Genomic DNA, 14,544 nt, shown 5'->3' with positions numbered 1-14,544 from the left:
CCCGACGCTGCTTCATTTCGGTGATCGGTGACCGATATCTTCAGTGTGGTAAAGTTCAAACAGCATATTTCTCGGGCATACCGTGGATGAGACTGATGATGAGAGCTTGATGAACTACTACAACAACAACAAGCAAAACAAATTCTGTTAGGTGTTTCGCCGAGTTCCATCTCCTATTTCTGGCGTGCGTCTTGACATTTGTCCACCTACATTTTTAAGCCGACTCCGAACGGCAGATATTTTTTACGAGGAGTTTTTTCATGGCAGAAATACACTCGTAGGTTTGTTATTGCCTGCCCAGGGACGACCGCTATTAGACTTTTTTCTTCATTTTGGTGCTTCACGGAAATTCGAACCTACGTACTCCGAATGGTAGTCACGCATCAACCCATTCGGCTACGGTGACTGCCAACAACAATAACACGTAAAAAGCCAATGGTAGGATCAGATGCGGTGAGATCAGTCTAAATCTTTGTGTTCTTTTTTTTTAATTTTAAAATTTTTATTTATTTTTTTTATTTAATTAGAAAGTAGTAGAATCTAGCAAAGATCAGTGTAAATTGGCGAAGTTTTTAGAACTCCACACAGGCCTACAAACGGTTATATTGCCAAATAAGAATAATAATTAAAGGCTACTATACTCTGCTTCTGGCGGATAGCATTTAGGGGCGGTAAATTCGAAGAAATATGAGGCGGCAATAGATTTTACACATAATGCGCCACTGATTTTTGTATAAGTACATTAAGATTGTATCGGTAAGAGAACTTTGTGCTTGCTGCGAAATAGTAAAATGCAGTAAGATTAATTAATTTTTGCGATAAGTGAAGCGTTAGATTATCACGGTTTTGTATGTATGTATTTGTGTACAGGTAAATTATATTGGCAGGCCTGCAAGTGTGACGACCCTTTTTTATATTTACCAGTTAGTTGCGAATTAGATGGCTTCAGTTCAGTTGACAAAATAACGATAATCGGAGTAAAAGTACGGCAAAACTAAAACATAAAGAAGGATTCATTCTATTAACTAAGGAGAACCAAATACTTAACGCATTCACACAGGTTTCGGATTATTAACAACACAACATGACAAGTGTAAGTTCTTGCCACATTGGGAGCAGAGAAGCGAGTAGAAAAAAATACTTATGCAGTTTTTGTTTAACGAGATTTCACGAAAAAAAAGAAAAAATAATGAGTACAAAAAATAAACCTAAAATGGGTGCAAACAAATAAAGTTCGAGTACGCCAATGTACAAGGAGAAGTCCAAAATAAACAAGACTGGTGTTTTAAATATTTTTTCGAAGGCGCTATCTTTTTAATGAATTAGTGCGTTGCAAGTTACATCCCTAGCTGAATTCCAATGAAAGCTTGGAGACATTCGGTTCAGTGGAAGCGAAGTTATTGCGTCTAAGTATGTTTGTCAGTATGTTTGTGTCATGGGTACAAAAATGAGTTTCGAACAAAGAGCTAATATGAATTTTGTTGTAAAATTGGTAAAACGTTTACCGAAACATTTGAGTTGATGAAAAAAGTTTATTGCGATGATTGTCTATCTCGTCTCAGAGTTCATGAGTGGTTTACACGTTTCAGAGATGGTTGTGAGGAAGGACATAAATGACAATGAACATATGGGCCGCCCAAAATCAGTAATCACTGACAACTCCATCGAAATTGTTCGTAAATTTATCAAAAATGAACCGAAATTATTGTTCAAATTCATGGAATCGGAGTTAAATATCTCCAAAACATCGATTTATAACATTTTAACTGATAATTTGGGCTTACGAAAAGTCTGTGCACGTTTCATTCCGCACAAGTTAACTGAAGACCAAAAATTACTCAGAATTCAACATTCGAAAGAGATCAATAAAGAGGCGAGAAAATACGAGAACTTCCTTTACAACATTGTAACTGGTGGTTAAACGTGGTGTTTCCAACATGAGCCTGAAACTAAGCGTCAAAGTGCCGAATGGAAGGCCCCATACAAGCCTCCACGCAAAAAATCGCGTTTGGAGAAGCCAAAAATCAAGTCGATGTTGAATTGTCTTTACGATTTCAAGGGAATTGTCCTCAAGCAATTCGTGCCAACGGGCCAAACCGACCATGCAATCTTGGCGTTTTGAAGCGTTTGTTGCATCGCATTCGTCGAATTCGCACTGAATACAGCGAAGGCAGAAGCTGCCGCTTATTGTATGATAATGCACCATCTCATCGATCACCTCTTGTGACTGATTTTTTGACTAGAAATCGCATTTCAACCATCAATCACTCACCGTATTCACGCGATATGGCTCCCTGTGACTTCTACCTATTCGAAAAAAAAAAAAACGTTTTGCGTCCGTAGAGACCATCCAAAAGGCTTGTACCGACATCTTGAAGGACATTCCGGTCAATGACCTGAAAAAATCTTTCGAAAAGCTTTCATATCGCGCAAAACAGTGTATCGAGGCCAGAGGGGGCTATTTTGAATAAATAAACTCGAAGTTATCACAACAAAGCTTCTGTCGTTCCTATTTTAGTTCTTAGCTGATAAATTGGCTAATGAAGGTCCTACAAGTATGCCACTAGACCCTGAACCCTTTCTAGGTGTCAATTCCGCATCGATTCAACTATTGATTGACGACTTCATGAGGTCTACCCATAGAGGACGTTGGTCTGGGCTGAACTCATGCAGAGTAGCCAAGTGCTTTGTGAAAGAACCAAACAGGAAAATAGCGACCTTTCTCCTAAAACTCAGCAGAAAGGACTTAAGAGTACTGGTGGGTGTAATCACAGGGCTCAACGTCTGTGATCAGCATATGGCTGCCATGGGGGTCGTAGACAGCCCGATATGCCTATGCTGTCTTGAGAATGACGACACTGCAGATAATTTTTTGTGTAGCAGTCCTGCGTTTTCCAGAATCAGACTTAGGATATTGGGTTGCGATATACTGAGTGTGGACAAAGTTCATAATTTTCCTCTTCCGGATCTCTTCAGATTCATCAATGAATTCCAGAGATTTGTGGAAGAGTGACCTCAAACTAATTTATCCATCTTACCACCCACTTTTTATGTTTCCTATCTCTATTCTTTCTACTAAAATCTACCCGGGTGTAGTACAATGGTCTCCTGACTGAATGCTTGGACTTGTCCAGTCCCCCACAAATCTAATCTAATCTATATAATCAAGAGAATTCCTAGTTTATTCGCCCACTCGTTAGCCTTCTGACACTGTTATAGTACGTTTTTGATTAAATTCTTAATGTTCGTTCACTCTACTCAGTACTTAAGAGATTACAGAGTACTCAGTATTTTTCTGGATGGAAAGTAACATTAATAGTTAGCTTTGACTACGATGGAGAGAATATTTAATAGGGGTCGATCGTGGTACCACTACTTTGCATGACTTTCGAATTTGACAGATTCGTTGTGAGTGTGACGCCGCACTTGTGCTAATTATGCGTGTGTTGCTTGTGTAGTACTTTCTTCTTCTTACGCTTTTATTCTCATTTTCATATCTCTCTGATGGGCGCAAAATTGTTTCTATCATTCTTGAGGTCTGACTTATTCTAAATAAAATTAATGAAAAAATATTAAGTCGTAAATTTCGCACTGATTGGTGGAGTAGTAATGTAATAAATTTTGAATATTCAACAAAAAAAAATATTTTTTCAGTACCCGGTGGCAAATTATGCGAACCAATGGTTTTTGTTTACATGCAATAGAAACAATGGCCCGTTTCAGTAAACTTCATTGAAATAACTGCCTCTGCTGGCTCTGCAGTTATTTATCCTATTAACTCAATTCTCCACGACCATGCTATCAATGTCTTGCTCTTTCTCTCGAATGCTCTATCTATATTCGCCTTAAGATATGGATGGTTTCTGCATTATTCGCATTACATTGATCTTGCCATCTACGCCTTGTTAAAGACAGCCAACATAAGAAGTGTAACCGTATCAAATCGCAATTGCTGATAAGACGATTATTGTACTTAGAGCGCAAAGTATGGATTTTTGTTTGGGATTGTGTGGCCCCATAGCGCCGTCCTAATGAAAGCGAAGCTCGTTACATCCAATTCTTCAATGGCTGCCCCCATGTAATAATGTCCTGCTCTGAAAACCATACCTACTCTATGAACAGGTAGGTAGGTAGGTAGATGGCAAGAGTACCCCAGGTACACTTCAAGTAGCACGAACGTGCCGTTTTGATACCACAATGTGGACCACCCCCTGTGAAAAGATTAAGAGAAAAAAACCGTCTGCAGCCATCCAGTGCTGTTGATCTAGTGGAAGAGAGAAAAGGCTGGAGAATTTTTTCAAGTCATCCCTAAAGGGTACGCTAAGGGATCTCAAGAGCCCAGCCGCGAGAGCCGGACATTTGCAGAGAAAGTGTTCCACAGTCTCTTTCTCTGCAGGATCCCCACAGCTTCTGCAAAAGGAGTTGTACGGAATTTCAAGCTTCTCCGCATGAATACCGATCACCCAGTGACCAGTGAACACCGCAATGAGTTTGGAAATTAAATGGCGGGGATTCCCACCACCTTAAGCGTTCCGTTTCTATCGTATTGAGGCTAAAGTGTTTTTGAAATAGCATACGATGAGACAGACCTCCATCTGTCTTGCGCTTTATCTAGAAAAAAATTGTGTAGTTTCCCTTTAACGACGGCCAAAGGGACACCGATGTCTGAGAAGGGGATAGCTGGAACCGGTTCTACCGACCCCTTTCTGGCAAGCTCATCGGCAATTTCATTCCCGTCTATATTCCTATGCATATGAACTCAGATAAGGGAAACGTTTCCTGCACGTTCGAGACGTTTGAGTTCCTCCTTACAGGAGTTCACTAGAAGAGTGCTGCAATACGGCGACGACGGGACCAGAAAGCACCGGGAATGTTTAAATAAAACAAAACAGAGTTAAATTTCGGGCAAATTTATTTTATCCCCTTCAAAATATGACCCATCTGAAGCAACATATAATACATGTGCCAACGTTTAATCCAATGCTCCATGCACCCTGGTAGGCCGACGAAGTGGTAACTTCAACTTGGGAAACAAAAAGAAGTCGCACGGGGCCATATCAGGTGAATACGGTGTTTGCACGATGGTGTTTACTTGGTGTTTGGTCTAATAATCCAGCACAATTTGGGCTCGGTGAGATGGTGAGTTATCATCATGCAAAATCCAAGAATTGTTTGCGTACATTTCCGGCCGTTTACGACGTACAGCATCTCTCAAATGCTCCAAAACGGATAAATAACATTCTTTATTGACTGTTTGGGCCGACGGAAGGTAATCATGGTGCATTACGCCTTGGCAATCGAAGAAAACAGTCAACATCACCTTCCCGGTACTTTTGGATCATATGATAAAACTCACAAGCACAATACACTTTGGCTTCTCTGAAAATATGCGACGATTCGCCACTTTGAACAAAATAATGAATTTTCGAGCAAATTCACTATTATTTTCCAGCTGCTCTTAAGACAATTTTGCCGTAGATTTTCAATTCTAACTGAACTTTATACGGTCGCCATGCAGAGGTTTCAGGCTGGTGTAGTTAATGGTGGTGTACGAGCGAGTTGCTGTTCTTTACCTTATGTGAGACCTATCCACAATAGTGACAATATTCTCAGTTGAAGACACGTGACGAGTTCGGGGACAGCTTTAGTTGTTAATTACTATGCCAGTCAGTAGAAAGTAATACAAGAAGCATTTGGAGCATTTTCAGAACCAAAATTTGTTTTTATTATTGGAGAAATTCCACGTTAAATGATCCAAGTATTTTGGATAAGGTCTCTAATTTTCACTGAAAATTTGTTTGTTTCTAGGATTGAGTTTAATAAGAAGTAAACTGAAAAAAATTTAGATAAAGTTTAAGGGGGGAAGCTGGTCTAGAGCGCAAAAAATGGGCATATTTTATGAATTTATTTTGACTCAACAAAGGAATCAATCGAAAATCTGTGAAATAGGTTTAATAATATAGCTTTCATGGTACAAATACAAAATTTTTTGTCTGAATTAATTTCAAAATGGCCGCTGTCCAGCAGTTCTCCTAAGGCGCCTTTTTTCTAGTGGGTCCATTGCCGAAGACGTAAACTCCTTAATTTTTGTCCTGGATCAAAAAATAAAATTTTTTTAGTTTCTATATAACAACAGAAAGAGACGTACGTAGGATTTTTTCGATATTTTGTTTTTTCGCGAAATGGTGCACGTTTGAACAAAAAGTTACAATTTTCACTATAAAGAATATAAATAAAAAATCCTACGTACGTCTCCGGAGAAAGGTATTTCGAATGTATTGTCAAAATTTCGTAAGAATCGGTAAAGATTTGTTCGAGTTATGTCTTCGGCCAGTTTAAAAAAAGGGATTTCGAGAAAAACGCGTTTAAAGTTGTAAGTATTGTAAAATCATACCTGCGAGGCACTGCCGTCGAATGAAAAATTTGGGCATTTAGACATTTTTGCTGGCATCCCTCATTTGGTATATTATTTCTAAGACCCTAAAGCACCTTTTAAGACAAAAAAAAATTTTTCGATTTTTTCAAAATTCTAGACCAGCTTCCCCCCCTAATTAATTTTGAGATTTATATCTTATATTTACCACAAATAAACTATATTTATTTTTAGAATTCAGAGCCTACTCGAAACTCACCAAAACACATTCTGAAATTAAGCATTAAGGAAAAACGCGAGTTCTTGGATTCTTTCGATCGAGTTTTCTCCGATGTTGATGGTAAGTGCCTACGCCATTTGACATATATTTAAATTTTACAAAATTCGGCATTTATTCATATTAATATGAAATATTTAAGGCGTGATTTGGAACTTGGTTGGCAACATACCGGGAGCCGCTCAAGGATATCGAATGCTTATAAGCGCTGGTAAAAAAATAAACTTTATAAGCAACAACAGTGTACAACCACTTAGTGAGTATGAGCGGAAATTCAAGGCCATTGGTATTGATGTTGATTTGGTATGTTAAAAGATACTATTTTTTATATACATACATATCTATGCATGTATTATTAATCTACTGTCGACTTCTTTTTTGTTGAAAATTTAGGACACGCTTGTACATCCAGCCACAAGTATTGTTAAGTATCTCAAAAATATAAATTTCAACGGCCTTATTTATGTTATTGCGACCGAACATTTAAAGAATATTTTGCGAGAGGCGGGATATGAAATCATTGATGGTGTAAGTATACATACTTATTAATTAATTTTTAATTTTGCATACCGGAGCGCACTTCTATACAAAGAATTCGAGGTAGATATATACTTATGCATAGTAAAATGTTCAGAATGACGAGTGGAATCGATTTATCCATGCCCCAAGACTGAGCTTACGTCAGTCTCTCATACGATATTTTGTGTCAAAATAGAGCTATTTGAGCGTGCATACGAGGTGTGTTCAAAAAGTATCGCGAATTTTGTGTTTTTTCAAAAATTTTTTATTTATTCATTAATATCCATTTTGCCCCCTTCAAAGTAATTCCTATGAGATATTATGTACTTGTGCCAACGTTTTTTCCAATCTTCGAAGCACTTCAAAAAAATCATTTTTTATCCTGTTCAACTCTTCCTTCGATGCCGTCTCTATCTCGTCAATCGTAGCGTAGCGTCGTCCTTTCATGGATCTCTTCAGTTTCGGGAACAAGAAAAAATCACAGGCGGCCAGATCTGGGGAATACGGTGGCTGTGGCATCATTAGCGTGTTGTTTTTGGACAAAAAGTTGCCCACAAGCAACGATGTGTGAGCAGGGCCGGTATCGTGATACGTTTCTGGCGAATTGCTTCGCACAAATTGCGCATTACTTGCAGGTAATATTCCTTATTGACCGTTTTACCCTGTGGCAAGAACTCATGATGCACAACGCCTCTGCAATCGAAGATAATGATAAGCAAAACTTTTACATTCGACCGAACTTGGCGCGCTTTTTTCGGTCTTGGTTCGTGCGGCTGTTTCCATTGAGATGATTGAGCTTTGATTTCCACGTCATAACCATAAACTCACGATTCGTTACCAGTTATGATCCTCTGGAGCAAATTTGGGTCGTCGCGGACAGAGTCCAACATCTCATTAGCAATGTTCGTGCGATGCTGCTTTTGGTCGAAATTGAGCAGTTTTGGTACGAATTTTGCGGCGACCCGTCTCATGCGCAAATCATTGAAAAAAATGGAATGGCACGAGCCAATCGATTTGTCTAGGTACTCAGCAGCTGCTCTAACGGTGATTCGACGATTGGCCAATACCATTTTCTTCACTTCATCAATTTTTTCGCCTGTTGTTCAATTGCTCGGGCGTCCGTCACGCTTTTCATCGTTCACATCTTCTCGGCCTTCTGATACCACCGATAAACGTTGCTTTGGTTCAAAGTAGCTTCTCCGTATGACACAGTCAACATTGGGAATGCATCCGCGCACTTAATTTCGTTTTTCACACAAAATTTGATACAGGTTCTTTGATGAATCTTTTTGAATAGGTAAATCGAAGACGAGCCGAAACAATTAACTGAACATTCAAATTGGCCGAACTCGTCGGCATGAGTGAGAGACATGAGTACCAACATATCGCCACAAAAAAATCGAAATTCGAATATACGTAACCTGCGAAAATTCAAATTCGCGATACTTTTTGAACACACCTCGCATAATCAGACGCCTACGTTGGCATTGAAATTATGCAAAATTGGGCGCTAATCTTCGCCCATCTTCCATATAATTCATTTCAGTGCTAAAGTAAAGCAAATTTTATATAGAGGCTAAGACCTGGGTAGACTATTCGTTTATTCAAAAATTTGGTGTGAGACTACATTCCATAAGTATGCATATTAGGGTGTCCGGATTTTTTTTAATTTATTATATTTTAAGACTTACACCAAAATATGGTATTTCGGAAGAATAATAGATTTACGTGAGCTGGACCGATTTAAAAATACCTCGAAAAATGGAGATTTTTATAAATAAAATTAGTTTTTAAAATTTTTTTTTCCAAAAACTCAACTCAGATGATGGCAGAGTTTAAGCTCCGCATAAAAATGTTTAAAAAATTTACCAATGGAATCAAAATAACGAGATCTTTTGAGGTACTCTCAAATCTGTTTAGGTCACATAAATCTTAATACTTTTACGAAATATTTCGTTGGAGGCCTTAGGTTAAGTTAGGTATATCTAGCTGATCTGAATAGATCTCACATGGACCACAAGGGCCGTAGTGTTACCAGTGTTGTTGGAGTCGTGTTGAACTTAGTTCGAGGCACATGTCTTGGTGAGTTTTAATAAACAGTTTAAACATTTGTCAGCAATATCCTTCAGAGATTAAAAGTATACCGATCCCAGGCAGTTTTAACGAGCACAGCTTAGAGCAGCGCAGTGGCAAAGGAGGTGTTCCCTTTCTTTTACGCATTAGTTATACGCATCGTTCTGGGCTAATCCCATTTTAGCTGCATGATATGGAGTGAAACAATGTCTCGTCAGTACTTCAACAAATATTTTACATTTCTTTCTTAGGAGTGATAAAATAAAGTTGGTTGTTTGCGTGCTGCAAGTCAAGGTCGAGGTTTTCCAATATAAGCGGTGCTTCCAGATTTAGTTCCTCGTCTAGTTCCGTCTTCAAAACTGAGAGTGAGAAATATATGTTCGAAGTACTCATCCTAGGCCTGGCTTAGCAAGCTTGTCAACTCTCGCATTTCCCTCTATAGCCTTGTGCGGAAGTCTTAAAATATTATAAATTCCATAATTGAAATGGAAAAAGTACCATTTTTTAGATGGAGAGCGTTGCACTCTAATATATGTATGTATAATATGTATGTACTGGGTGCGCCATCTTTTATGTCGGTATGAAAACATTGAATAACTTTGAAAAAAAAAACTGATTTGTATACATTCAAAATGGCAATTTATTAAAACTATTTTTTGAATACAATATCAATCAAGTGGCCACCTTTATTAGCAATCATAAACTGCGATCTTTTTCTGCATTTGTCATCACCTTCTCAAGCATTTCGGGTTTTATAGCGTCGATTCCGGTTGTTTCGGTGTAAAGCGATCCATGGTTGAAATTGTACGGAATTGACGTATCGAAAACATGTATGTTGAAGTCGATCGGTTGGTAAATGACAAAGTTATTTAGCGTTTACATACCGACATAAAATATGGCGCTCCCTGTATATCTTTGGTATAAAATTTCTCGTTTAAACTCTAGCCCACTTTGCGTAAATATTGCATTTGATCTTTTGAAGTTTGATTTTGAAAATTATTGATTAATAATTATTTAATAAAATCATGTCAAGTTCCCACATAACTAAAGCTTTGATTTCTATGCTCTGAACTGTTTGTGCAACGAGTAACTCAAGTAAATTATAAAAAAAATTAGATATCTTAACGAAATTCAATACAAAGAGTCTTTCAAAAGTGACGCCTAGATGTCAGTAGTGAATAATTTCTAGACGGTACATTTTTTTTTTGCCGCCTTTGACATTTTTCAAGTGGACAGATGTGCAATTTTGCACGATAGAACTACGCGTTAAAATTTTTGGAAATTATTATGAAAATGGTCGATCTTTAAAAACAACATATCGCAAAATTCGTGACTTTTCGATGAAAACAATCATCTGAATGAGGCGACAACTCAAAGGTTGTTCGAAAAATTTCAAGAAACTGATTCTGTTGAGGATAGAAAATAGCAGATAGAGCGGCAAACCAAAAACTTGAAGTTCCGTTGAGAATATTGCAGCTCTAGCGCAAAGTGTTGCTGAACAACCTTCAAGAACGATATCCCGACGTTCTCAACAATTCGGCATTCATGAATTGACTGTTTGACAGGGTTGGGAATTTTGCAAACCATTAATTAAAAACTACCTTTTTAGTGGTAGTTAAATAAGTTTCATTATCATTAAATCTTGAGTTCTTCAATATTTGAACTATCCGCTTATTGCATTAATTATTGAGAGCACTATGCCCAACCCTCCTGTTTGACTGTTGAAATTATGTAATTTTTCACATATACATAATTGTAAATAGGCCTATTTTGAATAAAAATAGTGAAACCGTAAAGAACTTAAATTTTTACATATTTTAGACCTTTTACGTATGACTCTTTTCATGGAGTGAATAACTATTTGAGAAGGACGAAATAGTTGTTCTAAGTTGCCAAAAAATAGATCCTCGTATTTCTCAAACCAAGAAAGGTAGTACTCTGAAGTTTTTTGACATAAACTGCACTTCTGGAAATTTACACTTGCTTTTAATTTTTTATTAATAACCATAATATTACAATACCCGACATCCGTTGCTATGCCGCGTTGAATAAAATCAAAACAATCAATCAGAAAAATATCAAGCAACATTATTTTTATTGATTTTCTATCTCAAACCGTTTTTGAACTTTGCATTTGGGTCAAAGTTGAACAGCTTATGCGGATTATGAAGTCTTATAAATAGTGGGAAATAGGAAAAACTAAAATTTTTTAGATTAAATTTAAGCAAATATTCGATTATTAGTGCCGAATGAGAGTGGTGGCACGGCCTGTGGGCTGTGGGAAGAGAGTTCCATCATAAAAACATGACTATAACCTTCATTGGGTGAAATTATGAATGTACAAAAATTGTTACGTCATTTGGTGTTGTCGTTTCGTAGTGATGCGCGGACAGCGTACAGACATTCACCTTTATAGTATAGATATATTTTCCCATAGTTCCTAGATGAAACATAGGGCCTCAATAAACAAGTTATAATTTCGTTTGTTTAAAGCTAGATGTTTTATTTGACTCCAAAAACGGCCTGCTCTGTCCGCCTCTGCTTCTACTTGTCGACTCCATGTGTTTGCTGGCCTCCCGCACCAACGGCTTACTTGGGAAGTCCAGTCTAGCGCTGTACTTGCGATGTTATCCCGTGGTTTGCGCATTGTGTGTCCGATCCATTTCCACTTGCGACGCATAATTTCTATGTGAACTGGTGTTTGCCCGGTAGCCGCCCAAAGATCATTGCTGGCTTATAATATATATCAGGTCGGTCAGAATATCCGCATTATCTTACGTAGGCAACGGCTTAGATAGGATTGCAATGATTGTGATATGTTTGTTGTTAAGTTCCATGTTTCACATCCATACAGAACTACCGACTTCAAGTTGGCATCAAATATTTTCAGTTTTGTGTGCCTGGAGATGTAGGTTGATCTCCATCCATATCTTGTCTAGCATGCCAAATGCAACGCGTCCTTTAGATATTCGGTTGAGTATGCTAGTTGTTGATTCGCCTTTTTTTTTAAATTATACTCCCAAGGTAACAAAATGTATTTATATCTTCAAGTGGCGTGTCGGCAATTTAAAGGGCTTGCGTTTCGGTGGTGTTAGTCCGCATTACTTTGGTCTTTGCTATGTTAATTTTTAGACCTGTTTGTGCTACTGCATAGCATACCGCTTGTAGTTTAGCTGATGCATCCGAGTATTTAGGCGATAGTAAACAAATGTCGTCCGCATAGTGTAGGTCTTCAAGCCGGCCGCATAAACCTCAGGAAATGCTCCTTCTAACAGCACACGCTTGTCGCTTTGCTAGGACCAAGATTAGGTTGAACAAGAGTGGAGATAATACACATCCTTGCCTAACACCGGTTTGAACTTCGATACTACCACTTATAGCAGTTTCGTATTTCACGCGACATGAAGCGCCCGAGTACAATTCTTTTATGAAGGTGACAATTTTCTCAGGCACTCCTTTGCATTCAAGAGCTTTCCAGATTGCTTCATGATTAAAAGTGTCGAAGTCGATGAAGCAGAGGTAAAGAGGCGAGCGCCACTCAACCGATTGCTACACGATCACTCTCAAGAAGTTTACATGATCGACGCAAGAGTAGTGGGGACGAAAGCTTGCTTGTTCTTGGCGTAGTCCCTGATTAAATGAGTTGGACAACCTTTTTTGAATTACGTGTGCTATTATTAATGTATTCACCATGCTTAGCAACGTGATTCCTCGCCAATTTTTGCACTCAGATAGGGAACCCTTTTTCGGAAGAAGAGTGACAACCCCCTCTTTTAACTCAGATGGTATTATTTCAGAGTTCAAAATGTTTTTCAATAAGGGCAGAAGGATCCGAGAGCTTATCTTGGGGTCTGCTTTTAGTAGTTTTTTAGATATTTTAATATCCCTCAAGGCAATTTTTTCGCATTAATAAATATAAAATATTTTTTAATTGTATTTCCAGAGCTATTAAAAATTTGCGCTCATTTATAATACCATAAAAAACCACTACAAAAAATATTGCATTATCTGTATGTGCCACAAAAATATCCAATGCAGTAATTTACATATTCGCCAAGTAAATCCGCATCTTCTTTATCTCTTGTTTGATGTCAGAAAACAATTTTTGCTTATTAATAAAATAATAGATAAATATAATAAATAAATAAAATAATAGATGTCGCACATTGCATATGGCAGGTAAGATAATTACTTTAGGCCAGCTCGCACCGCGTTGCGCGTCAATTACGCACAGTCATTTCCGAATTGACGTGAAGCCCCACCCTTCCCAAAGGTTTTTAAGCGAATCTCAATGCTCTCATTTCGCGGGAAAATCGCTTCGAAGGGCTCCTGTCTTTTTGCAATATCTAAAAATACAGCTCATCTTGCTAAATAATGATAAGAATAAATGATAAAAGTAATGCATTTACCTCAAATTATTGTATCGTTGACTTATATATACATAAGTACATTCATATAAACTATACATTTTTTATTTCACATTTCACATTTTTCATTTATCTATTTATACCATTGCAGCCCACGAAAATTCTTAAAGAATCTGCCACTGAATTCGCTCGTCACATTATCAGCGATGAGCCGGTACGTGCCGTAGTCATCGATGTTGACTTCAATTTATCTTCGGCGAAACTCATACGTGCGCATATCTTCTTGCGCCATCCCGATTGCATATTGATTGAGGGCGCCACCGACAAACTCTTGCCGATAGCTGAGGATTTGGATATCATTGGACCCGGTCCATTCGCTCAAGTTATAGCCGATTCTAGCAAGAAGCGTCTAATAACGCTTGGCAAACCGGGCAAAGACTTAGCTGAGATGCTCGTAAAAGATTTTAAGATCGAAAATACGAAACGCGTGCTGATGATTGGCGATATGTTGGAACAAGATGTGGGCTTCGGCAAGGAATGCGGTTTCCAAACGATGGTCGTGTTGAGTGGTGGTTGCAAGCTAGGAGATTGGGAAAGAGAAACTAATTTAGCCAACATTCCCGACTACTATGCGGATAGCGCTGCGGATTTTATTGAACTTATGAACGATGTGAATAAATCGAATATGTAACGATTCGTCCACAATTGATTCAAAAATTTATTATTATTTATGGCAAGGCGAATCTATTAAAGGTGGTGTCGGTAAATCTGCTGATTTGTAGGAAAATAGAAACAAAATCAAGTACATCCAAGGCAAATCTATTAAAGGTGGTATCGGTAAATCAGCTAATTTGTGTTTTTTCTTTCGCCATGTCCATGTGGCTATCAGCCCAGAATGAAGCAATGCGAATTCATTCTTTGTTTTCTACATTGCC

The 14,544-nt window shown here is 38.0% G+C and overlaps 1 protein-coding gene across 1 annotated transcript; it reads left to right on the top strand.

The window, feature by feature from the left end:
* The first annotated feature begins 916 nt into the window (after positions 1 to 916).
* On the top strand, positions 917 to 14,314 carry LOC129238959 (chronophin). The gene is made up of 5 exons (XM_054874206.1): positions 917 to 1,093; positions 6,608 to 6,713; positions 6,793 to 6,953; positions 7,044 to 7,178; positions 13,761 to 14,314. The coding sequence occupies exons 1-5, from the start codon at positions 1,085 to 1,087 to the stop codon at positions 14,298 to 14,300; spliced, it is 951 nt and encodes a 316-aa protein (XP_054730181.1). The 5' UTR covers positions 917 to 1,084; the 3' UTR covers positions 14,301 to 14,314.
* The last annotated feature ends 230 nt before the right edge of the window (positions 14,315 to 14,544 follow it).

Source organism: Anastrepha obliqua, chromosome 2 (assembly GCF_027943255.1).
Source record: "Anastrepha obliqua isolate idAnaObli1 chromosome 2, idAnaObli1_1.0, whole genome shotgun sequence".
Taxonomy (NCBI): Eukaryota; Metazoa; Arthropoda; class Insecta; order Diptera; family Tephritidae; genus Anastrepha; species Anastrepha obliqua.
This window is presented reverse-complemented; position numbering and strand designations above follow the sequence as displayed.

Bases quoted from the DNA above. Each gene is read 5' to 3' on its own strand.
- LOC129238959 (XM_054874206.1), top strand. The intron at 6,714-6,792 runs GTAAGTGCCTAC...GAAATATTTAAG, and splicing joins AGTTTTCTCCGATGTTGATG to GCGTGATTTGGAACTTGGTT. The intron at 6,954-7,043 runs GTATGTTAAAAG...TTGAAAATTTAG, and splicing joins TTGGTATTGATGTTGATTTG to GACACGCTTGTACATCCAGC.